The sequence below is a fragment of the Exophiala xenobiotica genome, assembly GCF_000835505.1.
Source record: "Exophiala xenobiotica strain CBS 118157 unplaced genomic scaffold supercont1.1, whole genome shotgun sequence".
Classification (NCBI taxonomy): Eukaryota; Fungi; Ascomycota; class Eurotiomycetes; order Chaetothyriales; family Herpotrichiellaceae; genus Exophiala; species Exophiala xenobiotica.
The window spans coordinates 2,158,348-2,183,154 of record NW_013562494.1 but is presented as its reverse complement, the minus strand read 5'-3'; the positions used below and the strand labels follow the sequence as shown (position 1 = coordinate 2,183,154).

Here is a 24,807-nt window from a genome sequence, read left to right as displayed (position 1 = left end):
CACTTTTGTTTTCAACTATCTTCTGTCTGACAAATAGCAATGATTGTGTCGCAATCTGATCGTTGTTCCCCAACAAAGCAGCAATAGCAAAGTTATCCCTATGCCCTTGATGATAAGACGATGATGAATAATATCACGGATCTATGTTCTCACTACTCCGGGCGATATTGGAACGCACAACCTGAATCTCCTTCCACAGCCTGTCGTGACCTAGGCTTGCCTCAGTACACGAGTAGATAGCTATAACTAGGGTCGCAATTCAGTCTGATTCCTCTCTCACATCTCTTCAACTCTTTCAGCCGCCCAGAATACGCTGATATCCGCTGTACCTTGCCCAGCGAAACCACATCACGGGTTTCCGCTCCGCCTATCACAGCTTTCATCCTTCCGCCCTCGTGCGGAGAAATCTTTTTGTACCTGACTTGTTGACCTGAAACTTGAACCACGATAGAAATCAACAGACCTATCACGCTCTCATTCAACAATCTTTTCCTCCTGGACGACATCTTTGGCTTTGTTACCCGCCACCGTTAACTCCAGGACTTTCAGTGCTGCTGGACGGCCACTGCTACACCCACGCTTTTTCTGCGCAGACCGTGCACACCATCTATCCGGAGGAATTGACACATATGTTTCCAGTCTCAAGTCTCAAACACCAATTAACCGCGTACCCTGTTACCCACGCCAGGGGTTTTTCTTGAACTGAGTAAACAGCTCAACCCACTTACGACCTCGTCAACCGACGAAACCACCTCTCGCCAGCGCCATGTCGTCCTCACAACCACAAATCTCAATTCCAACCCCCACAAGCCTAACATCCACCAGCGCCAACCTTCCCCCGGCCACCTCCCAAGCCTTGATCGCGCACCTCCGCTCGACAGGCCAGATATCCGACCTCTCCTCCGTCCTCGCCGACTCCCTCGCACGTACAGGGTGGTCAGACAGAGTCCGAGCACTGTCCCTCGAGCTCCTACGCAACGGCAAATGCGACACGTTTCCCGAATTAATGACAGAAGTATTACGGCGGGCGAAGATACCCAAAGCCCACACCTCGGCTGCCAAATCCGGAGCCGGCACAAACACGACGAACGGCACATCCAATGCCACGAATGGAGCAGGAATGACGGGCAACAATGCCATTGCTCTAAGCAAAGAATGGTCTGGCGGACCCGACGGCCTTCCTGATGTTCGCATCCCCGAGGTCACGGTCGAGATTGGCGTCAACTTTCTCAAAGAGAAGATCAAGGATGTCGTCGAGCCGGTAGAGGATGATAGCGATTGAACTACGGACACAGTTTATTGCTTATGGACGGGGAAATACCTTCCAGGATGGAAGCTGGATTGAATACTTGGAGCGCATCGGCAGGATATCGGCATACATGATACGGGCGTGAATGGATTGATTGGTATAGCGAGTAACGTTGGGTGGTTGGGCATATGTGAGCAAGTTGGAGTGATCCAAGGATAATTCGAAAAATGACTTTCGGTCGAAGAGCAGGCTTTGCCCTCTTCACAGGTTCAGATACATCCACTTTGGGTTTATTATTGCTGCCCGAATACGACACCATGCCAGACACCTGGACTTCTGAAATCTTTCGGATGCAAATGCGCGACCATGACCCACGCGTGCTGTGCTGTGCTGTTCTCGCTAATTGCCTAACCAAAAAGGAATCACCCTCGCTCAAGCTGGACCGTACATATTGAGACCTTTCAAAGTCCAACATAATCCAAAATTTGTGCAAAACACAAATAATCTTACATGCACACGAACCTTGCAGGTGTATGCTACAGAACACCACCCGGCAGATTCTGCGGCATCGCGCTCCTCACACTTGCCGCTCCCGAAATACTCGCACCTCCTCCTAATGGTTTCAGCCCTCCAACCGCACTGCCCATGTCGACGACCGGATTCGCCAACTTCCGCAGCATGAACATAGGCTTCTTCCCCTCCTTGTCCAGATCCTTGAACAAGGCAAGCGGCTTCTCCTCGAGACCCACGCACCGTTCCTGGTCGCCGTACACGATATACAGCGCATACTGCCGCCAGTCTGCCTGGATATTATATTTCCGCAGCGCCGCGGGGAGGACCTTATAACACGGATCCTCCAGTCCCACGCGGAAGGATTTGAATATCTCCACGCTCGGCGCCTCTCCGCCACTGCCACCACTACCAGTGCCCGGCGTGTGCCCGCCCGCCGCGCTACTCGGTAACTGCGGCGGTACACTCGCCGACAGCTCTCTTGGAGGGATGAACGTGCTTGCATTGCTCAGCATCGAGTTCGTCGGGTTGATCTTCGCGCCGACACTTTTCGCCGAAGTTGGCGGCTCCCGTTCTTTACTCGCGCCGTCCTCTGCGCCATCATACTTCGGTAAGCTTCCTCCGTCGCGCTGGTACGACCGCGGCGCGAGCGGTTGGTGCTGGTATGGCATCGGGCTTGTCGGGCTCGGGATCCCGGGACTCGGATGCGGCAAGATCCCACCCGACATCTGCGTCGTCAGTGAATTGCTCGCCAGGCTCGCAGCTGCGCTAGGATCGAGCGACATATTTTCGGGGTGTGTTCTACCCTCGTGGATGGTGCTCGGGATATGTGTGGGTGAATTGTTCTTGGGTGTTGAGCTGAGTCCCAACTTTTTTGAGAACGTCCTAGTAAGACTTGTCTTTTCGGGAAGCTGCTGCGGCGTGACGACCGGAGGCAAGGGAGAGGGCACACTGTCCTGCTGGTACATCTCGGGGCTTAAGGAGGAAGGTTGATAAGGGGCGTAAGGGAGAGGTTCGGAGCGTTCTTTGGCCATTTTGAAGACGGGCAAGAGTTCCTGGCGCAGTTTGCGGTAGTCGTCCGCCAACCTGGTCAACTGAGCTTCGGTTTGGGCTATTCGCTCGTCACGGAGGCGGATAATTGATCGGGCTAGACGTGTGATTTCTTCTTTCGTGGCCATCGCGTGTTGAGGATTCTGCTCGGCGGCTTTCACAACCAGGTCAGTCAGATACATGGAATCAGTCTGAAGGGCAGCGGACGTACTTGGCGGAACGTAATCGTCTGGTTCAACGGGAATGTCCTGTTGGACTTTTAAATCGTAGACGTTTTTCAGTATGGTCAGCCGATGTCCCACGCTGGTTATACCCATTTCTTTGAGCTCTTCATGCTTGAGGGCTACAAGCGCTTCGCCTGAGATGGTATGGTCTAATCGTCCAGTCAGTTTTACGTGCCCCTCGTGAGCATTTGCTCTCACCTATTAGAGCCTGACCATACTGCCGTAAATTCAGGCTCGCCACAAATTGTGCACACTCTTCCGGCGTCCATTCTGTTATTATTGTCCTTGGTAAACTGGAATCATCCCCAGTGGCGTCAAATGTGGTCGGGGTGTGTTCGTTGGAAGCAGGTTCGGAGGAGGTCTCGGAGTCCGTATGTAACTGTGTTGGTGAAGTCATGACGCTTCTCTCGTATTCGTCGTCGGCATCAGAGTCTGCGTGATATGGTGTTCCGCTGGGAAAAGCCATGTTGTGTCCTCTCTAGTGCACTGGCATGCGGCGCTTGGGGTTGATCCGTTGATCCTCGCTCTTCAGCCGTAGGGAGGGGGCCCGTCAATAGCGGATCATTCGCAGGCGCAAGGTTCACAAACCCAGCCCATCAAATGGTTCCGAGGCACTCTTCGCGGACAGAAATCAGTTGGTATTCGGTTCGTCCAATGCGGAGGTGGAGGCTTCAATTCGACTTGTCTGGCGCTATGCCTTTTGGGCTAATCGGCAGATGCGAGACAGGAGGGGTGCGTTCGTCCACGATCTCGGAGGTTGGCTGCGTTCAAAGTATGTCGGTAGGACACTGCGGTACTTTTCGGTCACTCTCAAACGTTCAAACAGATTCAAGGCTCTTTCTGGTCAAGACTTGAGTAGGTGGAGTTGCAGAGTGAAGCGAGGATCTACATTTGCGAGTCTAGCGGCCTCCGACGAGGCTAGTCTATCGCAAGTCTTACTGTGCTTATAATTGGCTTGATCTGACCAGGGGGCGCCATTTTCCTCTTTGTCAACCTCTATGGCAACGAGAGAAGAGACATCCTGCATGTTGCACATACTCGCACTGTCCCAGTGAAGACGACAAAAACCTCAGAGGCTAGGTATAGGGCGATGGTCGATGGAAAGAAGGCTCCGTTTGAAAAGCCCGTTTTTACTGCTAGTTGACTGTGACCATCTCGCTTCTCCTTGACCCTTGTCAGCTTGGTATCTAGACGGAAATGATGAACAGAATAAGCTGTCGGCCTAGAGCCAAAGAAGAGAGAAAGAGGATATTGTCCCAAGTGCATTCGATATTTCCAGCCCGCTAGCTACAAAACCAATCGTTCAAATGAATACTGCCCCTTACTCATGCTTTCCATCATGTTCATGTGTCGAACACTTCGCTTCGACACCGGCCCACCGCCCTTTCTCGCTTTGAGAGGATTAACCACATTTTCCGCACGTAGAGAAAGGGGAAGTCCATCGCGAACTTGGAATTTGTCGTCTCCCTTAGTATCCTCCGAGTACAATGTCACTATCGTTCCAGGACACTGATTCACACCGGCAGTAGGACCTCCGACTGGAAGGCGACCTCCTGCACTCTTGTGCTTTCTTATGGATTCTTCATACCGGAGTGTCTCCCGGAGAGTACCCTGTAACTCAGCAGCATCTTCTAGGCTCTGTGTTGCGTGAGTAATCTCTGTCACGAGGTCTGGAATGATGTTGCCGACGAAGTCCTCGTTTTCGAGAGCACCAATAAAACCGAGAGGGCCGATGGCGTCGATGCAGCTGGACAGGACCTTGACAATGGCATCGAGCTTCATCGCTGGTAGGCTAGCACTGTCGGTATCCGAATGAACGCTCTGGAAGGACCGAGTATGACCGCCTTGGAAGAGCTGCTGCCGTAGAAACTGGATTAGGGCCAATACTTCTCGCTGACTGAAAAGACCTCTCAGAGTCGTAGATATGGTGGGCGCCGAAGCGGCTCCAAACCTGTCTAACGACATGATCAGTGCTCGCTGCAATCGAGATGGCAGCCACGTTGGATCAGACGTCGACGTGGCCAATGCTTGTATCTGCATTTCCTGTTTCCCGCTCTCTTCAGGCTCCGTTTCATCCAACGCTGGTGCTTGTGCCGCATCCGCTACCAATGCGAGTGCTTGTTGCAACAGCACCTGCACCGCACCAGCTTGCTCTTCGACGTATGGGCTGAAGCCAGTCTCGAGACATTCTGTGAGGAGACTCAGACTGGAGTCGACGTCAACAAGCGAGCGAACAATTGAGCTGGCTGAGAGCACATCCTTCGAGCCAGGGTTGGTGGCTGACATCGCTCGTTTTACTGCTTTGTAAGAGACTAAGCCTAGCCTTGAGAGCCATGCAATCAATCTGAACGTTGGTACCTGGACCTTGACTCCCATGTCGGCAGGATGATCTGTCCCTGAGGAGTCGGGGCTCAAAACTATCTGGAAGATTTTGCATAGTAGGTAGTTGATTTTAACGTCCGGAATGAGAAAGCGGTTCGAAGGTAGATCGTCGACCATATTTTGAGGGAGGGACGATTGCATCGAACTTGACCGAATGTCATTCACAAAGACCTCCTCGAATCCGGCCACATCGCCAGCTTGGGCCAATTCATCAAGTCGTCTCCGTACAGGCAGCCAGTCCTTGTTCATTGCCGCACTTCCTGCAGAAGCGCTGATGGCCAATTTCGGGACAATACCACCCAACCGACGCCCTTCATCGTGAAGGCCGACGCCAAGTCCAATGTTCTGGATGAGCTTGCTTCCAGCTTGTAACTCCCTTTTGGAATTGGCAGCCGTTGATATGTCGATGGCAACCAAATAGTGGCGACGCCTCCCAATAATACGTGCTGAATGGGATAAGTAGGTCACAAACTCCACAGGACCGATCTGACCCTCTGCGGCCATCCTGCTTCGTTTTCGTTTTAATGTCGTTCGCTCCGCGTCAATTTGTAGCCGTAACGACTGATAACGGAGGTCATAAAGTCGCAAACTATCCTGAAAAGAGCAGATGGCGAAGGCAGGAGAGATGGCCATGATTTCATAGCCACCATTGATACCAGTGTGCAAGGTAGAGGCCAGTGTTGGTACTAGACCTGAAAGATTATATGTCGAGAAAGTCGGCCCTGATTTGAGATAGAGATGCGAAGCCAGGTGTCCAAGATTGCAATGTCTGTCATTCGCACTGCCTTCCGGACCGAGCTCATGTTCCAACAAGGGGAAAATCGACTTTCGTTCCGGCCGAGCTTTATATTCAGCAGTCTCAATCGACCAAATACCGTAGAAAAGTTTTCGACCGTCATCGCCCGTCACGACCTTAGTGTATGCAAGAGCCAGGTAAGACGTGTGCGCCTTGGCTTCGTTTAGTATGTCAGATCTTTGGTTCAACACAGATTTCCGTGCCTCTGCTGGGGTGAGATGTTGCACGGCCAGGACCTGAATGTTAAGCTGTCCACTATCACGCAATGAAAGGTCGGATAATTTTCTGCCCAAGTCCGTGGAAAATGTGGTCAAGTTTCCATTTTGCTGTATGACTAAGACTTGGTCTGCGGCATGAGGGAGTACGTCAATGAGCAGCAACGGGCTCTGCTGGTCGTGGAGTTCGGGACTCTTGACCGATTTGATATGTTGTTGGTCTTTCTCATGGCTTTCAACAAGCTGGATGTGGAGAGACTGCAACTTTATTGCACAGTAGGATCTTCGAAGTAGCTGTCCGTCTGCGGTAACGCGAATCGAGCATGGTGGACCAGAGAACGAAGAGTTTGGAGGCACAGGGAAAGAGGTCAAGATGTTCCCATTTTGCGCCTGTAGCCTGTATCAGCACTGCAATCCAAGCAGAATATGCTCCTGCGTACCTCGTAAATGCTTAGAGAGTCTCCATCTGTCGCCGCACAAATCTCTTTCCTTCTTCTCTTCACTCCATCGCGCACCGTAAAAACACTTCCAAAATGAGTGGTAGCACCCACCTTAGTGGTCCGCGGCAGCCTCACCAGAGGCTGAGGAGCATATATCTCCATTGTCATGTCGTTGACATTCTGTGTCGCTGGGTGAAGAAAGTTGAGCAGGGTGCATTCTTTGGGCCCCAAAAATTCGTAGCCGACTGCGGAGATTCTGCCACAGCGAAAGATTCCCAGCCTAGAATATTAGCGGTCGATCTCCCGCCATAAAAACATGACACTATCTACAGCGCTAACAATCGCGTCACTGACGCGCTGAATCCCCCGGTTACTTCTGCATTTTACACGCGCATGGCCCTGCGTCCGCCGCGGGCTTTACGTCGACATCTGGAATTCTTCGTCTTCCACCTTTGGATTTGTTGATCTACCTTTGCTTAGAGTACACATTCTCTCTTGCTTTATTGGCAAGTAGACACATTCGGCGAATGACGTTCCAAAAACGTGACCAGGTAATGAATGGCTGCGTTGCTGGACTGCAGCAATGGGTCAAGACAACTTGCCCAGATGCATCCATTCTTTAGGAAAGGTATTTCACACCTCGCCCATCCTTACGGACGCTGATGGACTGCAGCGGCGGCCCCAAATCATGACTTTCCCAGCCGCGATCCCTCACCGAAGGGTCATTTGGGATTTGATGGAACAACCGAGGAGGAGAATGGTCCTACAAACGAGAGGGTATCACATCCCGAACCGAATCGTTGGGCCCCGACTTCACATATCACGCTCTCAGACTCTCATGATGAGGCTTCTGGAGACGGATCTTGGAGTATCGTAGAGGGCGATGACCTGGAGCACGGGCACAGACGAATCAAAAGGCGCAGAATATCCTCTCAATCCAAAGAATTGTATATTGGGGCTCAGGATGGCACGAACACAATCCAACAGACATGGCACGATCAACTTGAGGCAGCAGCGAGGGAGATTCCAGAAACTGTGGTGCCGAAAGATCCTCAGTCGAACGAACTGAATTCGCAACCCTTCAATCTGAACCCAGCCCCCGCTCAGCCACATATAAACAAACCGGTAAAAAGGTCTGGAAGCATTCAGACTCCTACTCATCTGACACCTACAACACAGACTCAACCTATACACATTGGGGCACCGGAACATTCAGTCCTTGGTCCGCCAACCGAAGCCTCCCCACTACAGGAGATGTCCACATCTACCCCAAAGAGAAGGATAATTGTGCTTAACGGTAAGGGCAAACTCACTAACTCGCCGAACCGGTCACCTAGAAGATCTCCGAGGACGAACAACAATGACGCCAACGATCCGAGCCACGAGGTCAAGAAGCCTGGCCGCCAATCTAAAAAGATCGGAATGAAGAATGGGAAATTTGTTTCCTCGCTTCGAATTACTCTTCCCCATCCGACAAAAGAATGCGGGCAGAAAATCGAGGCTATACTTTCAAGCAAGAAGAATGAGTCGTTAGCATCAATACTACCAGGAGAGAAAGGTCGAGGCGCGACTATCGGAAACAAGACAACCCATCCGTTCTTCCTGGGGAAATTGGCCGTAAAGGCCGAGAAGCAGTCTTCAATCAAGAGCGAAACGTCTTCCGTTGCGCCAGCCTCTGAAGACGAGGCTACGAGTCCAAAAGCACCCAAACCGTGGAAGGATATCGTATTTAAGTCCCAAAAACCTTTCCAAGACAAAAGTCTCAGCCCACCCTCGATCTGGCCTCCAGCTTCCATCCAGAATGTACAGCCGGACAATGATGTTATTAGGTCTTTGCCAGTCCTGCCACCCATCATAGCTTCTCTAAAGTCGAAACAACGCAACTCTACCATCGGAGCGGACGAGGACGTTCTGCAAGCTTTTGCTGAGTGTCTGAAACATGATACAGATCCGGCAGCTCTGCTTCATGTGCCGACACGCAGAATCATGAGTGGCAAGGAACTGGCGGGCACCATTAACTGTGAAGCTACAGCAGCATACGGCAGTGCTGCCCGACTCAATGCACTGAGATATCCGCTCATAAGAAGGATCGAATCCACACCTAGTCCCTTCGACAAAGGCATGGCAGCTGGCCCGCACATGTGGACTCAAGAATATGGTCCTACATGTTGGCAAGAAGTCCTTCAGGGACAAAGTCAAGTACTATACGACTGGCTCAGCAATTTGCGGATCCATCAGGTCCAAACAGGAAAATTGCAGACGAATCCGAAGCACAGTGCGGTGAAGAAAGGACGAAAGAGGAAGTCAGATGAGATGGATGATTTCATTGCAGACTCTGACGACGAGACCCTCAGCTCCAACTCTTCTGGAAAAAATGCAATATTGATTGTCGGTCCTTCCGGCTGTGGAAAGACCGCATCTGTCTACGCAGTTGCACAGCAGCTTGGCTTTGAAGTTTTCGAGATTCACCCCGGCATGAGGCGAAGCGCCAGGGATATCCAGGAGAAGGTTGGTGACATGACGCAGAATCACCTTGTCCAGCAGGCACATATTCAAAGCGGAAGACCGGGTACTCCTTTGGATGACGCCGTTGCCACTCAACCGATGTCCGAGTCCTTACCGGCAAGCCAACATTCAATAGCAAGTTTCATGGCTGTGGGTACAGGAGAAAAGAAAAATCCTACGGGGAGCAGTAACAAAGAGAGCAAGGCCAGGCCACAGAAACAGTCTCTTATCCTCTTCGAAGAAGTTGATATACTTTTTGACGAGGACAAAGGCTTCTGGACTGGAGTCCAATCTCTGATCAGCAACTCCAAACGACCGGTCATCATGACATGTAATGACCTTCTATCTATTCCGCTTGACGAGCTCGACCTTTTCTCTGTCCTGGCCTTTGACCGATCTGACCCTGTTCTTGCTGTGGACCATCTACAATGCATAGCCGCAGCTGAAGGCCACCTCCTCGGCAGACAATCGATCCAGAATCTCTATGCGAGTAAAGGCCAAGACCTCCGTGCATCCATAACTGAGCTCAATCTTTGGTGCCAGATGACTCTGGGATCGCACCAAGGTGGACTTGATTGGATGTTGCCACACGATGAGAAACATCAGTCAGGTCTAGAGGGCTCTATAATCAGAATAGTCAGTCAAGACACCTTCATTACCGGTCTTGACCTTCTGCCTGTCCAGTTCAGTGACTGGGGAGAGATTATCGACTACACGCAGAAGGATTTAGACGTCTCTACGCTGGACTGGGTCAAGGACGATTTCTCCACTGAAGATCCCGGGAAGAGTTGCCTCCAGGCCCTTGACAAGGCGCTTTTCTTGTCCGAAGCAAGAAGCGCCATGGATCTGCTCGATTGCGAGATCACCCCAGTCGTTGCTGGTATGGTCAAAGGTACCTCCGCTCACGATAGTCTGCATTGTGCCAGGGATGATCTTGTTCAGCTGCATGTTGAGCATTTGATTACCAGGCATATGTCCAGACTGGATATAACGGATGCCTTTGAGACTTTGATGGAGGACAACAGGATTGGGTTGCCGATGGTACCTGGACGCAAGGCTCCTTCTCTTGACAACGCTGCTCAGTCTGTAGTCACAGACGTGGCTCCCTACGTGCGATGTATTGTCGCGCACGATCAAAGATTGGAACAGATCCGGAACGAGCTTGGTGGAGGGCCACAGGGCAAGCGACAACGGAAGACACGGGCGGCGCGAGCAGCTCTCGAAGGTGGAAGCAAGGGCAGCACCCGCCGGGATAAATGGTTCCCCGAGGGTCTTGACTTCCCTGCTGTTCTTGCAACGGGGAACGCGTGGCCCCAGTTGAAGCCAGAGGAGGCTTATTTTGCACCAGATACTCCGTCTTCATCGATGGCCACGGACGGTGAAGTGGAGGCTATTGACAGCACGACTTGAGGCGCAAAATACTTCTTATCTTACTCATGAGTCTGCGAACCTGAGATGGATCTTGAAACATGCATACCCCTTGGACCATGAAGGCGATTTGCGTGATGAGCCATACTAACGTGACATTGAGGCGCTTTCTGGGTGCACACGAGAAATCTACGAATATGATCATGGACCAATTGCCTTTTCTCTTTGTTTGTGTTGCAACCGTGCAATGCGCGTTGAATGCGTGGCCACTGCCACCCAGTCTGTGGGAGTCAGAGTTTGATCAATGAAAGTTCTATGTGGCTGCTAACCAATCATATCGTGCAAGGCTACCTGCTTTCCTTTCCTTTTCCGTTTGCGTCCATCTCGCTGGTTGCCACCGAAGTACCTTCAGTGAGGCAGAGAAGGTAAGTTAGTACGAGGCCTCTTCCACAGTAGCCTCACTGCTCAACCTCGCCTTGCCACCAAACGAATTCTTTGGCTGTGACGAGCGAAGCTTTGGCCGTGAACATTGCATAACTTGGATTGGAATCCTCTGAATTTCTCGATCATTTTGTACTACTAATACAGCAGGTATGCAACGCCAGTGATGTATGTGGGCTCCTGTTTTCTAAGCTTTTCCTTGATTCAGACCTCCATACATGCATGAAATCTAGCCTCCACGCTTCTCAATGAACGCCAGTGATGATATTCCAGTTTTGTACAAAAGCGCGAAACCGCTTAGCACGTCTTCTACTGAATCCATGCCGCAGAGTACAGACAGCGCCGTGTCTTTCGAACGCCTCAATGCCGCTGAACTGTGATCGCTCATTGTCTAACCCGAATACCGTGCCCTTTTTTCCCTGGATACAATCATTATGAATTCGTTTTGAGACATTGCCATTCCACCAGTTGGAATCTCAGTCATGATAGTCTTTCTTTTGACCAGCTTTCGGCTCATTGGCAGCAGGTCGCTTGGCTTCAGCGTCATTCTCATCCGCATCAGCCTTTTTCTGGGTTTCGGCTTTGTAGGTGTTAATCTTCTTAACACTTTCCTTTCTTTGCTGCTTGTCTCTTGGCTCTTTCCTCGGATCTGTCTTCTCATCTTTTTGTTTTGTGTCGTCCGTGGTTTCTGATTTCTCGACGCGAGCGGCCATTGCTTGTTTGTCCTTCTCCCACTGAGAATCGACTTGTTGAAACTCTTCCTGGACCTTCTTTGCTTTCTCTGCTTCTTCTTTCTCCTTTTTCTCTCTTTCGCGTTTTTGAGCCTCCATTTCTTCCATGTGTCTGATGTCGTCCACGGACGGCTCGTAAAGATGCCAAACCGTGTAATGAGGCAAACCAACCACAGAGAACTGCATACGTCTGGCCATCTTACCGAACCCTTCGGTCTCGGCGTGTCTCTCGAAAGAGAAAGCTGGAAAATGTACACCGGCTCGAAATACACGGGCTTTGGCAAGAATAGAAACACCACCGACACCGTCGAGCTCCATCTCGACATCTGGATCGCCATATGGGTCTCGGAGGTAGGCGAGATGAGGACGCCAAGTGGCATATTCAGCGTAACCTTCAACAATGACTGCATCCTCGTCCAATGTCTCGGCTAGCGCAATGGCAGTTTCGGATTCTTGCCATGAATTCAAGTCATACGGCTGCTCTCCTCCTAGCCAATCAGGTAGGGGCCGCCAGATATCTGGTCAATCAGTCAGCTTCCGAATCACCAGACTTAGTCTTGAAATTGACTTACTTGGAACAATGATGTCCTTGTCATGTCTCATCAAGTCCTCAATAATGGTGTACGGACAAGTCTCTACATCAGCATCACGCCAATATACCCAACTATGGTAAGGTCTCAAAGCAGCACTGAGTAACCAATTCCGTGCTTGTGCCATGAGCTTCCGGCGACTTGCCTGCGCAGCGAAACCGTGTCTGCTCTCGAAGTCTTGACTGACCGCTTGTCCAAAATCTTTGTGTATGACTGAGATCTCTCCATAAGGTTGAGATGAATCAGGATCGGCTTGCAGCTCCTCCAGCATTTTGGAGAGCAACTCTTCTGTTTCGTCTTTGGAATCAGAAACGAGGAAGGCTAGGTCGATGAGGTGATGCGGATAGGTGAAATTCCTCAGATGTGCGAAGAACATAGGCAAATGTGCCGCAGCATCTCTTAGAGGCGTACAAAGCAAGACTCGCTCTTCTCTTTCCCAGCCCACTGAAGTCCCTTGGACATCTTCGAGGTCATAATATCGCAGCGTCTCGATGTCTGAGTGGTCTTGCAGACGTCTTTCATTGCTTGACCACGATGGGAGGTGCGTAGCTGAGGGGAAAAGCAGCCACAGGATTATGGCAAACGTTCCTAGAGCGAAAAGCCCCAGACGTATTAGACGCGAGCGGTTGTGAAAGGCTCGGTTTCGAGGCTCGAATTTGCGGGTGAATGAGGTATCCGACTTCTCGTCTTCGACTAGATCTCGCATGCCCCATATGTATTTGCTCTCCAGGTCGGACCTGTCAGAGTACTTGTGGTAGACTTCATCATCTCTTTTCTTGTTGGCGGCATAGCCGTTGGCGAAGGCGTGATGCCTATTCATCCCTTCACCGCATCACCTGTCTTGCTGCAGCGGACGATGTGCTACTCTTGACCAGCAACAGTATCACAGCATACAGAGGGGTTTGGTGGGCCGCTGATGGAGAGGAGAGAGGAAGGTCAAACGTCTTCGCACAACGCAGCGGAGCGTGAGGAAACAACGAGGCACCGGGAGGATTCGAAGGATTCAAGAAACTGGCGTGAATTGAGGGGGTGTCTGATTCCGGGTTCAAGTCGCTGGTTCTGGGTGACCTTGTCGAGAAGAAGCCAGGTGTGAAAGTGTACCTGCTTTGTATTACCACAATGCGGAGGTCGTACGGTCGGACAGGGAAGGCTTGTCTTGTCACAAGGACTGTGCTGTACTAGGACAAAAGCAAGTTGTGAACAGTTTGAAGAACCAAGTAGGGAAGAGGAATCAGCCGTCAAACTGCTGTCGAAGAAGATGCCAGATCCTGTCTCTCGGGGCTTGAGTAGTCGGACTCGTAAGGAGCCATTGCAACTGCGCTGACGACTATCAAGGACGAATCAGGCAAGCGTGATGCGACTCTTAAAGCGGCGCTGGTGGTGTTTTGATGGGTGATCTTTCGCATGTGCTCCAATTGGGCTCACCCCTGGGCATACCTGAGACAACGCCGTATGAGAACTTCCATGTCACTCTGCTGATCTTTCACAAAGAGGAGATCAATCCCGAATCGGCCTGTGACTCCCCTGGAGCCCCAAGACATTATGAAGCAAAGCGTAAGGGTGTACGTGAACAGCACTTCATCCTCAGCTGTTGGTGCCGTGAATCAGACCCCGGATCCAGGGCTCGCTGTCCCTTGCAATGCGAAGCATGAATCTGCCGGGGACATATTGCACAAGAGCTGGTCAGCATGAGGCATAGACAGACCGCCACATCATCGCCTCTGAAACAGGAATTTTTTTTCCAGAACGAAAAGGTGCCGTGTGTATTTTGGTGTCGCTAACTCAAGGATCTGTTCATTCTGGACATTCAAGCACTCACGCTTCGTGACTTGGAGGAGCAATGTAATTCTGCTGACTTGTCTGCAGTGTCTTGTGCGCACCGCTCAAAACAAGATTGTTATTGCGCCTTTGGTCCGTCTTTCGAAGAGAAGTACGACTTTCCACTGAGAATGATATTCATATCGCAACAACGTATAAAAGTCATGTGAATGTGGACGCACATGAGGAACAACTGCAGCGAACACGGAACGAACCGCGCCACTACAAAGATGCTGCCATTTCACAAACAGGCAACACCACAGCCGCGCCTCTCTTTGCAATACCTGCTTGGCGCGCCAAAATCAAGATCAGACTCTCAAAGCCTCCGAACCCGGTCTGAGATCGAGCATCGGCAAGCATTACAAAACCACTCGGACAGCGTCGACACCGCTCAGAGGCCCCTTCGACTATAGCTTGCGGCTTCATCATTAAGGGCTTACTACTTACTACAACACCTGAGATCGTTCAATCGGGGTTTTCACGAAGAGAGAGAAAAGAGATGGCCCTCTTCTAGACATATCTTTACGGTCAGTATCTCCATGACCCGTTGAAAAAGCCCCGAGGAACATCCAGATCTCTTTTGTAACCAGCTCTAAGTCAGTCCGCATGTCCCAGGGTAGGTAGAGTTCGTTGCACTGCAAACAACCAGGCTATACCTTGTCCACCGATATCTTCCTTGAGCTTCCCAATGTCAAGCGACTCTGTCAGGAGTGCAACGTCCCATCCAGGCGAGGCAAGAGGAATGGACTTGGGCAACACGTTTCGAGCGCGTTCGGCGCTGTCAGGTCCTCTCTTTCGATGCAAGTCCAAGCGAGTACGACGTGTTTTTATTTTCTTATTCTTTTTCTTTTCTAGAAGGAGTGGATTCTTTAGGCGTCCTTTGCGCGTGGGTTGTTCTAGAAGGAAGTTTTCGAGGTTTCCACCTCTTGCGGAAAGTGCATCTGAGATGCTGGTATGCCTCGCCCGGCCCCTTTGGCGTTACATGGCGATAAATGCACCGACACTAGCGCAAGTATACGACTCGCAGTAGTCGTATATGTGCACTCTGGATGCTGAGTTGAGTCGGGTTAGTGGATGCTGAATGCTGGCCGCCTGAAGCCTACCATCCCCCTTCCTTTTTCTTGCATAACTTACAATGCTTGCGCGTCACGCGGGGGTCAAGCAGGCATCCCGTTCTGCTGTCATGAACCAACGTCCAAGGTGGGTTTTAAAATGGGTCATCACAGAACGAGGCTGTATGGTTAACGGAGATATGATATGTACCTTAATCGTATAGAATACCATCCGAATGAGGCAAAGATTCTAGAATGGAGATCTGAAGTTGCTCTTAGAATGAGGGATTTGTTACTCCGAGTGACAACGGTTTTGCGAGCTCCCTTAAGTTAGTCGGGCACAACAGGCAGGGCATTTTTACTCGTCCCGCACACTTTCGTTGCCGATCACGAATCCGACAGGAGCAGTGTGAGGTATACTAACTTAGAGATAGAATCCTGCGGTCAATTTTGATGCGCATGCACACACAACTGTTGCAGGCCAGAATAGTGCCCCTTCCGCAGCCAAAACATTCACCCCCCTCAAAAGGTGTGACTTATTCATAGATGATCGAGAGGGTGAAAGATTGATTTCATTTCCCTTTTCGATCTATACCTGCTGTACTCCAGACTGCCCACTACAGTCTCAATCATGTAACGCATCACCCTCGTATTTTTAGTTTGATCCAAAGGTTTATACCATTTCCAAGTTCGTGTTTACGTGGCCACTTTCCCCATGTCATGACCAGGATCATTCTTTTCGTTATTTTCCTTCAGATGTCGAAATGTTCAGACACCATCCTGTTGTCGACCACAAATCTCATTGCCGTGTCGTCCAGAAGAGTCAAAGCTCTGTTGCTGAAGAAGCAGGCAGGCAAAAGTGATTCGTAGCGGCCCAAGTGCAGTGTTCGAAAACCTTAGCCGTTGTTCGCACACGTGAAGACGCCCTTGACGTTTCCAGCATCGTAGTCGAGGATGATACTTTCGACGGAGGTCTGCGAATTTGTTAGCATTTCTTTGTTGAGGCTCCATGTCCCGGGGTCAAAACTCACATAAGTCCCCACGCCCAAAAAGTAGAATCCGACAATGATGATAAAGATGTTCATCAAGAACCCGATCCAGCCACGGATACCTCGCTTCTTGTAGAAGCCCTGCCCCAAGTCGGCCTGGCGCATGCGTAGGTACGCGACGCCCCAGAAGATCCAACCGAAGAACGAATCGAACAAACTGCTCATCAGGGCCAAGAGATCGGCGAAGAAGGGAATAACTTCCGCAACGATGAATGCGACGATCCAAGTGACTGCCAGGATACCGGCCCACGCGGCCCATCCGACGACTGTGTGCGAGGACTTGTGCCGAGTACCCTCGAAGAGGCGGAAGAAAACGAAGCGTGCCGAGACCGAGGCGTACAGAACGCCCAAGAAAATCAAGGTCGGGATCATGAAGGAGAAGCTGACTTTCTTGTAGACTTCATTGCCGAGCGAATAGAAGGCCGGCGCAGTGTTGTATTGTGTGCCCGTGTAGCCATAGACTATCCATTGTCAGAATCTGAAAACCAACAAGACACGCAGGACCAAGACTGGCCAGGCACCAAGGAATTTGACTTACCAATACCACCAACCAAGCTGAACAAGATGATTTCGCAAATGGTGACGACCCAAATAGCCTTTCGAAAGTCGTAAGGATTTCTCATTTCAGCGATGAAGCTAGGCAGGGTGATCTGGCCGATGAAGGTGTAACTGATGTTCAAGAAGGCGTTCATGCCGGAGACGAAAGTGGTTCCGGCGAGAGGAACAACAAGAACTAATGGCTCGCCACCCATTTTCACGCCGTTGGCGTTGATGTGGTTTGGATCTGGGTTGTAGCCGGCAGTGCCGTGCTTGCCTTCCGCGCCAGCGAAGGCCGCGGCAAGAATGACACTGATGAAAGTGGTGAAGGCAGAAATGGCGCCGAGCTTGGACAAGGCGCTGAATGTTCGTGGCATAGAGCAAAGCCAGCAAACAACGGCGCCGATCGCGGCGAAGCCGACCGTGCACATGCTATGGCCTGGACGACTGAGTTAGTGCATTGTTGATGAGAAGTAATTTGATCAGCATACCGCTCATGGTGTTCAAGTATCTCGAAATGGTGAGGACGTGGAGACCTTGGATGAAGGTGTTGTTGAGCAAGAACATGACGGCCGTGAAATACCAAGCCCACTTGGAGCCCCAGAAGAGCATTTGCCCAATGTCACAGACATCTCTAATTTCAGGATGTCGCAAACAGAATTCCCTATTCTCAGATCAGTATTGCGTTGTCCCCCATCTAATTTGATAGTGCACTTACCAAACAACGAGCGAAGTGTAAAGCACGAATGCGGCTTGTACCACGGTCAAGATGAGGCCGGGTACAAGGCCAAGCACCGAGTACGAGTATGGGAACGACATGATGGCCAAACAGATATACTCTGAGAAGAGTAGAGCAGCAGTCTGCAAAGCATGTTAGCTACACAAATCTCATTGGAAAAGGCAAGCTATAATCGACCTTTTGCCATGAGCAGGTTCGATATTTGATCGCATCGCCAGCTTCCATTTCCACGAGCTTGCCGTATTCATCAACGATTCCATTGTCGTCAGAAACGGGCACAATGGAGCTTTTTCTTGGAGGCGGGCCGATCCTGCTCATCTTGCGACCAGCAACGGTGGTCGAACCACGTCGTTCTAGGTCGACATTATCTCCAGGCTTGAAGGCCCCGGCTTCGCCAAACGGCTGGTCCTTTTCGGTGAGTCCAGTCATGATGATCTCAGGTGGGTTGGTGAGTTGAATTATGTTAAATTATGCAAGAGTTGTATCGCTCAACGCCACTTGATCGCACGGATGGCCCGTACGAAACAGGTCAAAAAAGGACAGGCAGAATCCAGATAATGTGTCGGCAGCATATGGCTTTTGTAGAGCTCTGATAACCGGTGTCGGAACTGGCTAGATGGATGATTTCCCTCGAGGGTAGAGCGCCTAAGGAGGGAACAAAAGAAAAAGCAAATGCCCAGGCTAGAGAACAGGCTTGTTTATAAAAGCATGGGTAAGCTTTGAGAGTTGCGTGCTATGCAAGCCAAGTCCAAAAGAACCCAGGGGACGTGTTCGCAAAGGGACCTCTAGCGAGATCCAAACGCTAGGAAGCGCGCCCTGCTGGAGTGCGTGAGGGTGCGAGAGTAACGATGGGGCCATCATGGGCCATGACATGGTGGATTGTGGCTTCGGCACAGTGTGGAGGATGGAGCATGGTGACGACATGGCGCAGCGGTACAGAACCAACAGTGCACGGCTTCGGTTGACGATCTCGATGGAGCCCATGACCAACAGGAATGGCAAAGGCGGGTCGGGCAAGGCGTCGTATACTGGGTGTGGTATAGCGAATGGCAACGGCGGGCGCACGGCACGATAGTCTGGCAGGCAAAGACCAATAAGCCTGGTGGAAAAGGAGGAGAGATGTCACCATCTTCACAGGCCCGTGGCGCATCGGACTCCCCTTCTCTCGTGGTGAATAATGCGGTGGTACTCGTCCCTGGTAGCTCGCACAATTCTGGGCCAGTGGAGGAGATGCATTCCGGATGAAAATTCTGACCCCATGTGAAAAGTTAGATGACGAGTGGAGCAATACAAGTCCATTATTCAAATATGATACGAGTAGCGAGGTCCAGGTTGAATGAAATGATGACAGTGGGAAAGGACGATGGAGAATGGATGGCGGCATCAGGCGGCAAATGACTTCTTTCTCTCGGCGGTACTGCGAGGAGTAACATTAATCATTAATTAGGTGTCATACTTGGTTGGTGGTCTGTGGTGTGGCCTGTGGTGTGGCCTACGAGTACGCACTGTATGTATGTATGTCAACAAGCACCTAACAAGGGCCTGCACCAGGCTCGCTAGGTGTTGCTTAAGGCGGCGCTAAATCTGATAGCCACCCACGTTGCGTGCTGCCGTTAGCTTGCACGCCTAACAGATCCTGGAGGCAAGGCTTGGAAATGTCAGCTCACTCACACCTTGCTGTCGTGTGCCACAGGTCTTGCATAGCACTAGAGATCAAGGAGGGTGTTTGATCGTCGGGCACAATGTCAGCAAGCAAGGGTTGCACCAGGGTGACCAGGCCAAAGCCCAAGGCTAGATAATGCCAAAAAGGCCCTTTATCCCCCACGCGGTCAACATGGGCTGCAGGTCAAGCTAAGCTCATGGACAAGATGCCCAGGAATTGCTTGGATTCTTGGATTGCTTGGATTGCTTGGATTGCTTGAATTGCTTGAATTGCTTGGATTCTTGGATTCTTGGATTCTTGGATTGCTTGGATTGCTTGGATTGCTTCTTCAATTTCTTGGAATTTCTTGGAATTTCTTGGACTAGCACTTCAATCGGACCACACGAGGATATCTTTCCCCCTTTCTGATCACATTCCCATATCTTCATCCTCGTCGTCGTCGAGCATCTTGGCATAATCGGCCGCAGATGCGAATGTCGGCAAGTTCTTCTTAGCCTTCTTGGCCTTCTTTTGCTTCTCCTTCTCATCCTTGCTCTTTGTCTTTTTGCTAGAGGGCTGCTCGTCGAAGCCTTCAAAGTCAGAGGCATCGCTTTGATCGGGCTCTTCCATATCCATGCCCATTAGATCCTCGTCGTCTTCATCGAAGATCGCAGGATCGAGGTCCACTCCCTCGTCACCCTCATCAATGTCCATTCCTCCTTCGTCCGACTCTCCCATCTCTGATTCAAGGTCGGACAAATCAATATCGTCCTCATCATCTTCTATACCCTCTAAATCAGGTGCACTCTCCATCATGGCCTTCCACACTTCGTCTTCGTCGCCCGACTCTTCATCCCCATCTCCGCGCTTCTTCTGCGCTTTCGTCTTCTTGCTCCCTGCCTTACCCAAGCTCGAGAAGTACTGATGGAAGAAAACGTCTTCCGCCGCTACTTGATCTTGCTTCTTGGTCTTGAACGCTTCGCTGTTCACAGGCAGTCTGCGACCAACACCCAAAGAACCACTAATGAGCACATTTTGTGTATCGTTGGCCATTGGTTGCATGATGGACGATCCGCGCAATCCGCCAGATGACAGTTTCGGATTACGATAGACAAAGCGATCCAAAAAGTGGCTAAGGGTATGCAAACTGAGGTCGGGCTTTCCAGGTAACTTGGCGTGTCGCAAGACATGATCTGCGCTTACCGATACAGATGGATGGAAGTGCGCGAGGAAAGGTAGGATTTCCCAAAGACAGCTATTGTCCGCGTTGGCATGCTCCGGCGCACGCTTGTGTCCATCGTAGATGTTTCCTAGCGGCGTGTCCGCTAGGTCAGTGGGGACTTCGGTGCCATCTTCATCCACATCTCGAAATACCTCTTCATCATCGTCATGGTCCTCCGCCTGGTCTATAAGACCTGACAGTGACGGGAATGCGGACTGAAGATCTTGAATGAGAAAGAACGCACCGCAAATGAAGGATGGTTCGTGGAGCGACAATATTTGTACCAATCTCTTGACAAACGCCTTAACCCGCTTGACATTCAAATCAGCTTTGAGAGAGCGGTGCAATAGATTGAGGTACAGTTGCTGTTTCGATGCGATGATAAGCCGAGGGTCCAGCAAAGACTCATACAGCACCCGATAAAACCGGTCGTTTGACGCTTTGTGCGTGGTAGATAGTTGCTGAATGAGCATCATGGCTTGCACGCTTGTATTGAAGTTGGACGAGTGGGTGATCTTGAACAACGTCTCCATGTGGTTGGTAAAGCTTGTCTCATCAGCACCCACGTATGGGTACGCACGATTGACTCCAGTCAGAATAGCCGAAATCAGCTTCTCTCTCAGTTCTTCTGTCTGCATTTGACCCGAGGCTTGAGGCTTCTTCTTGTTCTTCCCCTGTTCTGGATGCTCGCGTTGCTCCGACTTGTCACCGGCTGTTGCACTGACAGGCTTCAACAATCCCGTAAACAGACTGAAGTAAATATTAAGTAGTTTCTTGGCCACGTTCTCTTCTTTGCCACTCAAAGCCGTCTGGTTCAGTGTGACAACTGCATAATACTTTCCGTGGGCGCTTTGGCCCGGGCCCGGCCTGAAGATGAAGTCATTCTCAATCGCGGAGACCACAATTTCTTTCATTGCAGGATGTGCGATTAGCAGCTGCATGAGCAAGTATGACGCCTGTGAAGCAATCTTCTTGATCGGATCCCCCAGCTTGTTGATTAGCAGCCTCAGCAGATTGGACTCCTGCTCCGGCCGCTCCTTGAGCAGCTCATAGACATAGCTGACAGCTCGTGCCTTGGAGAAATCGATCTCGTCATTGCACCAAACCTCGAGAATCTTCAGAACCTCAAAGTACTGCTCTTTCAGCCAGCTCTCAAATGCCCAGAGCACAAGGTGGACCTGATCCAAGGCCCGAGGTAGTCTATCGCCCCTCCTCCACGTTTTCGTTTGTCCGAACACATATGGTAGGGCTGGTTGAGTCTGGAGGGAAAAGAGTTTTCTTGACTCGGGCAGCAAAGACCCTTGTGCAAAAAGGTCTTTGAGAGCTCGAAGAACGTCGACAGCTTGGGACCGACTCCTTTTCCTCGCTAGTGCAATCAATGACTCAAGCGCACGCATATTGTGGACGGGTGATTCTTGCACTGCCAGTGTCAGGGCTGAGATCTTGTCTGATAACGTACCAGAGGTGATCACAGTATTGTAGAATGACTGCGCAGAAGACGATTGTTGCGATTCCTTGAACTTCTGATTTTCTTCCTCAAGCAGGGATTTGGCATACTCAGCGATCTCATTGAGTGTCTCCAGTGAAGGAGTGTATTTCGGTTTCTGTTCAGTATCGACGATTGGTTCTGGTACATCGTACCAGTCCGGCTTAGGTTCGCAAAGATATTGCGGCTGCTTTCCACGCACACCTTTGGCTGTCTTGTCTGCCTTATCTTGCGGCTTCTCTCCAGCCACTTGTGATTTGGAGCTGGTTGCAATTGTTGGCTCCGCCTCTTCATCCTCGTCGGCATTATCATCCTCGCCGAGCTCGCCTTGTACCAAGGCAATCTCTCCGAGAATGTTTTTTATGCCCTTTTCTAGACCACCAGCATCGTTTTTGGCCGGTTGGGACTTTTGAGGTCTTTCGTCAGCTGCGCCCTCTACTTCTGACTCCGATTCGGCGTCCGCCAGTAGATCCAGATCCTCGGCAGTGCCTCCAAGGGCCTTAACTTCTGTTCGAAAAACATCGTCTTCACCCTCTTCCTGTGGCGGGCGCTCTGGCTTCGAAGCGTTGAGTACCTCCCCATTTCGATCCCGCTTTTTTCCTCGGTCAGAGCCTGCGTCATGCTGGCTTTTTGGCTTGCCACTATGACCAGACGGGGCGTTGCCTTGCTTCTTGGACTGTTGTTTTCTAGTTCTTCGGTCGGAAGACTGCAAGCGTGTCTGGATCTTGTCTCGCAAATTCTCGAAGGAGGCAGACTGGGGTGCAGTCGTAGCGGGTTCTGAGGGCTCGGCGGTAGGGTTGTTTGACGCTTTGGCCGGAGCGCCCGCTGCATCAGGCTTTCTAGACATTCTGAGATCTAGTACTTAGCACCCTCTTGTACACCATTGAACCGCACGTTGTTATGCTGCTCGAGACGTGAAGGGCTCATGTGTAGATTCGGCCGTTATGGGTCCCAAAAAATTAATTTGCGGCACGATAAGATAAGATCTGCCAAGGGACATCAGATCTATCCGCATGTCTTCACGAAAGGCTGAGCAACGATGAAGATCCACCTCAGGATTCACAGGTCCAGTACAAGTCCGTTGAAGGAGAAATGCGACGCACCTCTGCTTCCATTTTAGGTTCTATTGCTTCGTTGTCTGTCTGCTACACTCGTTACTGCTAATGCTTTGTCAACACTCAGCTGCCGTATCCCTGATTCTCTACTACAACCTCCTCTTAGTTAGATTGATGCTGATCGCTCGTACTCAGAAAGGAAATACAGACATTCCGGCTCCTACAAGCGAAACGAAACCGATGGTCTTCAAGGTTGTCCATCCCATGTAAGTGTGCCCAGCACCACCAGTGGTAGAAGCAACGGTGGCAGATCCAGTTGCAGTTGACGAGGAACTCATGGATGGAGAACTGTCTAAAGACGTGGCTGGAGCTGCGGTTCCATTCACCTTCACTGCTGGGCCGACGATTGTGTCGTTTACAACGGCAGGTTGTGCACCATATCCATCATTCGGATATGCTGAGCAGTTGGCTTGGGGGTCAAGTGAACAATCTGGAGCGATACAGATTGACTGCAATTGTGGACCAGCAGAGGCTGGAATGACGGCAGCAGGAGGTATGCATCGTGCGGTGAAGGTCTTGTCGAGACCTTCCCGGGTAAAAGTGACATCAGGGTCCTCGAACCCTAATGACTGGACTGCCAGGACAATCTGCAAATTGAACCAGCCAGTTTCGAAGACATCTGGGTCCATAAATCTTGGGAATGTCAGCGATTGGATTCTCTCCCACGGGTGTTATGCTTACTTGTGAACTTCATACATGCTGGCCTCGCCTTGGTATTTTGGGAAAGCATCGACTCCCTGTAGGCTACAGCCAAAAAATTCGCCGAAGTATTGGTACACATGGGTAAGAAGCTTGCTGCGCAATGGTCAGTCAGGGTACTACTTTGATTTGGAGATGTAGAACTCACTATTGGTTGGACTGGGTGCCATTTGAGGGTATGTTGGCCAACAACGCACCAGCACCGCCGTCGTCGAGAAAGTTCACCGCTTTGCCCTCGGAACCCCCAGTATTCGTTGATGCATAACCACCAACGAAGTATGGGAGCAAATTGACATCATGGCCCTTGTACGGGAAGACTCCAGCAATGCCTTGAACTGCGACCCCAACATTAGGCGTCGTGTAGTTGCCAAGAATAAACGTGTGTGTGACCTTCAGCATAAGCTCATACTGGCTATCTGCTGAGTTGTCCTTCCCAGTAACCATGGGGGTATAATAGTCACAAATGCTGATGTTGCTTGGGCGTAGGGCAAGTGCAGCCCCAGCAGATGTGAGGAGCAGAAGTGATTGAAACAACATGATGGGGACCAAAGCCTATACAACAACCTGTAAAAGACAGTAGTAGTAAGGAATTCTCGAGTGAAGGAGTAGAAGAAGGAAGACCACATTGAGGGAAAGGGGCGCACGTAGCACTTTAAGTCTGATGGTAGCAGGACCCGAAAAGCTCACCCAGCACCTGAACAGGCAAGTCCGCTCGAGATGCTCCCTGCTCAAGCGTTGCAGATCTGACAGATCAAAGCCCATTAGAGTCATGTGGAAGGGAATATGGTGAGTGCGCTTCGCACCAGATACCTACATTCCTTGGATGCACTAGAGCCAATCTCAGCTCTCGTGGAACGCTGCCGAAAAGGGAAATACGATCAAGCACCCCGGTCGTGGATTGAGAGATATCGCCAATCAGAACAGGACAGTCAGCCAGCTGAGGCCAC

General features: G+C 50.9%; 8 protein-coding genes across 9 annotated transcripts; 2 read left to right on the top strand and 6 right to left on the bottom strand.

Annotated features, from left to right (window-relative positions):
- Nucleotides 1-290: 290 nt before the first annotated feature.
- PV05_00839 (uncharacterized protein) lies at nt 291-1,582 on the top strand. Its single transcript, XM_013465768.1, has one exon. The coding sequence runs from the start codon at nt 767-769 to the stop codon at nt 1,280-1,282; it is 516 nt and encodes a 171-aa protein (XP_013321222.1). The 5' UTR covers nt 291-766; the 3' UTR covers nt 1,283-1,582.
- On the bottom strand, nt 1,504-3,889 carry PV05_00838 (uncharacterized protein). The gene is made up of 3 exons (XM_013465767.1): nt 3,232-3,889; nt 3,021-3,182; nt 1,504-2,963 (listed from the first exon to the last, which is right to left on the bottom strand). The coding sequence occupies exons 1-3, from the start codon at nt 3,497-3,499 to the stop codon at nt 1,786-1,788; spliced, it is 1,608 nt and encodes a 535-aa protein (XP_013321221.1). The 5' UTR covers nt 3,500-3,889; the 3' UTR covers nt 1,504-1,785.
- Nucleotides 3,890-4,272: 383 nt separating this feature from the next.
- On the bottom strand, nt 4,273-7,051 carry PV05_00837 (uncharacterized protein). The gene is made up of 2 exons (XM_013465766.1): nt 6,867-7,051; nt 4,273-6,816 (listed from the first exon to the last, which is right to left on the bottom strand). Exons 1-2 carry the CDS (start codon nt 7,032-7,034, stop codon nt 4,321-4,323), a joined length of 2,664 nt encoding a protein of 887 aa, XP_013321220.1. The 5' UTR covers nt 7,035-7,051; the 3' UTR covers nt 4,273-4,320.
- Nucleotides 7,052-7,229: 178 nt separating this feature from the next.
- Nucleotides 7,230-11,025, top strand: PV05_00836. Of its 2 annotated transcripts, XM_013465764.1 has the most exons (3): nt 7,230-7,494; nt 7,540-7,991; nt 8,046-11,025. In XM_013465764.1, the coding sequence occupies exons 1-3, from the start codon at nt 7,425-7,427 to the stop codon at nt 10,779-10,781; spliced, it is 3,258 nt and encodes a 1,085-aa protein (XP_013321218.1). In that variant the 5' UTR covers nt 7,230-7,424; the 3' UTR covers nt 10,782-11,025. The 2 variants fall into 2 exon arrangements, with proteins under 2 accessions (XP_013321218.1, XP_013321219.1); XM_013465765.1 differs by having other exon boundaries at nt 7,540-11,025.
- Nucleotides 11,026-11,293: 268 nt separating this feature from the next.
- PV05_00835 (uncharacterized protein) lies at nt 11,294-13,787 on the bottom strand. Its single transcript, XM_013465763.1, has 2 exons — nt 12,484-13,787; nt 11,294-12,429 (listed from the first exon to the last, which is right to left on the bottom strand). Exons 1-2 carry the CDS (start codon nt 13,319-13,321, stop codon nt 11,657-11,659), a joined length of 1,611 nt encoding a protein of 536 aa, XP_013321217.1. The 5' UTR covers nt 13,322-13,787; the 3' UTR covers nt 11,294-11,656.
- A 1,917-nt stretch (nt 13,788-15,704) lies between these two features.
- Nucleotides 15,705-18,425, bottom strand: PV05_00834 (uncharacterized protein). The gene is made up of 6 exons (XM_013465762.1): nt 17,874-18,425; nt 17,676-17,818; nt 17,449-17,621; nt 16,959-17,396; nt 16,403-16,881; nt 15,705-16,345 (listed from the first exon to the last, which is right to left on the bottom strand). The coding sequence occupies exons 1-6, from the start codon at nt 18,123-18,125 to the stop codon at nt 16,268-16,270; spliced, it is 1,563 nt and encodes a 520-aa protein (XP_013321216.1). The 5' UTR covers nt 18,126-18,425; the 3' UTR covers nt 15,705-16,267.
- Nucleotides 18,426-19,640: 1,215 nt separating this feature from the next.
- On the bottom strand, nt 19,641-22,893 carry PV05_00833 (uncharacterized protein; the record flags this gene model as incomplete). The annotated part of the gene is made up of 1 exon (XM_013465761.1): nt 19,641-22,893. The coding sequence occupies one exon, from the start codon at nt 22,891-22,893 to the stop codon at nt 19,768-19,770; it is 3,126 nt and encodes a 1,041-aa protein (XP_013321215.1). The 3' UTR covers nt 19,641-19,767.
- Nucleotides 22,894-23,292: 399 nt separating this feature from the next.
- PV05_00832 (uncharacterized protein) lies at nt 23,293-24,397 on the bottom strand (the record flags this gene model as incomplete). The annotated part of the gene is made up of 3 exons (XM_013465760.1): nt 23,293-23,794; nt 23,843-23,956; nt 24,009-24,397. The coding sequence occupies 3 exons, from the start codon at nt 24,395-24,397 to the stop codon at nt 23,293-23,295; spliced, it is 1,005 nt and encodes a 334-aa protein (XP_013321214.1).
- Nucleotides 24,398-24,807: the final 410 nt, after the last annotated feature.

What these genes read in the sequence shown, in the direction of transcription:
- PV05_00839 (XM_013465768.1), top strand. Translation starts at nt 767, where the DNA reads ATGTCGTCCTCACAACCACAAATCTCAATTCCAACCCCCACAAGCCTA.
- PV05_00836 (XM_013465765.1), top strand. Translation starts at nt 7,425, where the DNA reads ATGGCTGCGTTGCTGGACTGCAGCAATGGGTCAAGACAACTTGCCCAG. An exon ending in GCATCCATTCTTTAGGAAAG is followed by an intron (nt 7,495 to 7,539) that starts GTATTTCACACC and finishes GATGGACTGCAG; the next exon opens with CGGCGGCCCCAAATCATGAC.
- PV05_00837 (XM_013465766.1), bottom strand. Translation starts at nt 7,034, where the DNA reads ATGACAATGGAGATATATGCTCCTCAGCCTCTGGTGAGGCTGCCGCGG. An exon ending in ACTCTCTAAGCATTTACGAG is followed by an intron (nt 6,817 to 6,866) that starts GTACGCAGGAGC and finishes TACAGGCTACAG; the next exon opens with GCGCAAAATGGGAACATCTT.
- PV05_00835 (XM_013465763.1), bottom strand. Translation starts at nt 13,321, where the DNA reads ATGAATAGGCATCACGCCTTCGCCAACGGCTATGCCGCCAACAAGAAA. An exon ending in CAAGGACATCATTGTTCCAA is followed by an intron (nt 12,430 to 12,483) that starts GTAAGTCAATTT and finishes CTGATTGACCAG; the next exon opens with ATATCTGGCGGCCCCTACCT.
- PV05_00834 (XM_013465762.1), bottom strand. Translation starts at nt 18,125, where the DNA reads ATGACTGGACTCACCGAAAAGGACCAGCCGTTTGGCGAAGCCGGGGCC. An exon ending in ATACTTGAACACCATGAGCG is followed by an intron (nt 17,397 to 17,448) that starts GTATGCTGATCA and finishes TCAGTCGTCCAG; the next exon opens with GCCATAGCATGTGCACGGTC. An exon ending in TTTTGGGCGTGGGGACTTAT is followed by an intron (nt 16,346 to 16,402) that starts GTGAGTTTTGAC and finishes ACAAATTCGCAG; the next exon opens with ACCTCCGTCGAAAGTATCAT.
- PV05_00838 (XM_013465767.1), bottom strand. Translation starts at nt 3,499, where the DNA reads ATGGCTTTTCCCAGCGGAACACCATATCACGCAGACTCTGATGCCGAC. An exon ending in GTATGGTCAGGCTCTAATAG is followed by an intron (nt 3,183 to 3,231) that starts GTGAGAGCAAAT and finishes CTGGACGATTAG; the next exon opens with ACCATACCATCTCAGGCGAA. An exon ending in AGACGATTACGTTCCGCCAA is followed by an intron (nt 2,964 to 3,020) that starts GTACGTCCGCTG and finishes TGGTTGTGAAAG; the next exon opens with CCGCCGAGCAGAATCCTCAA.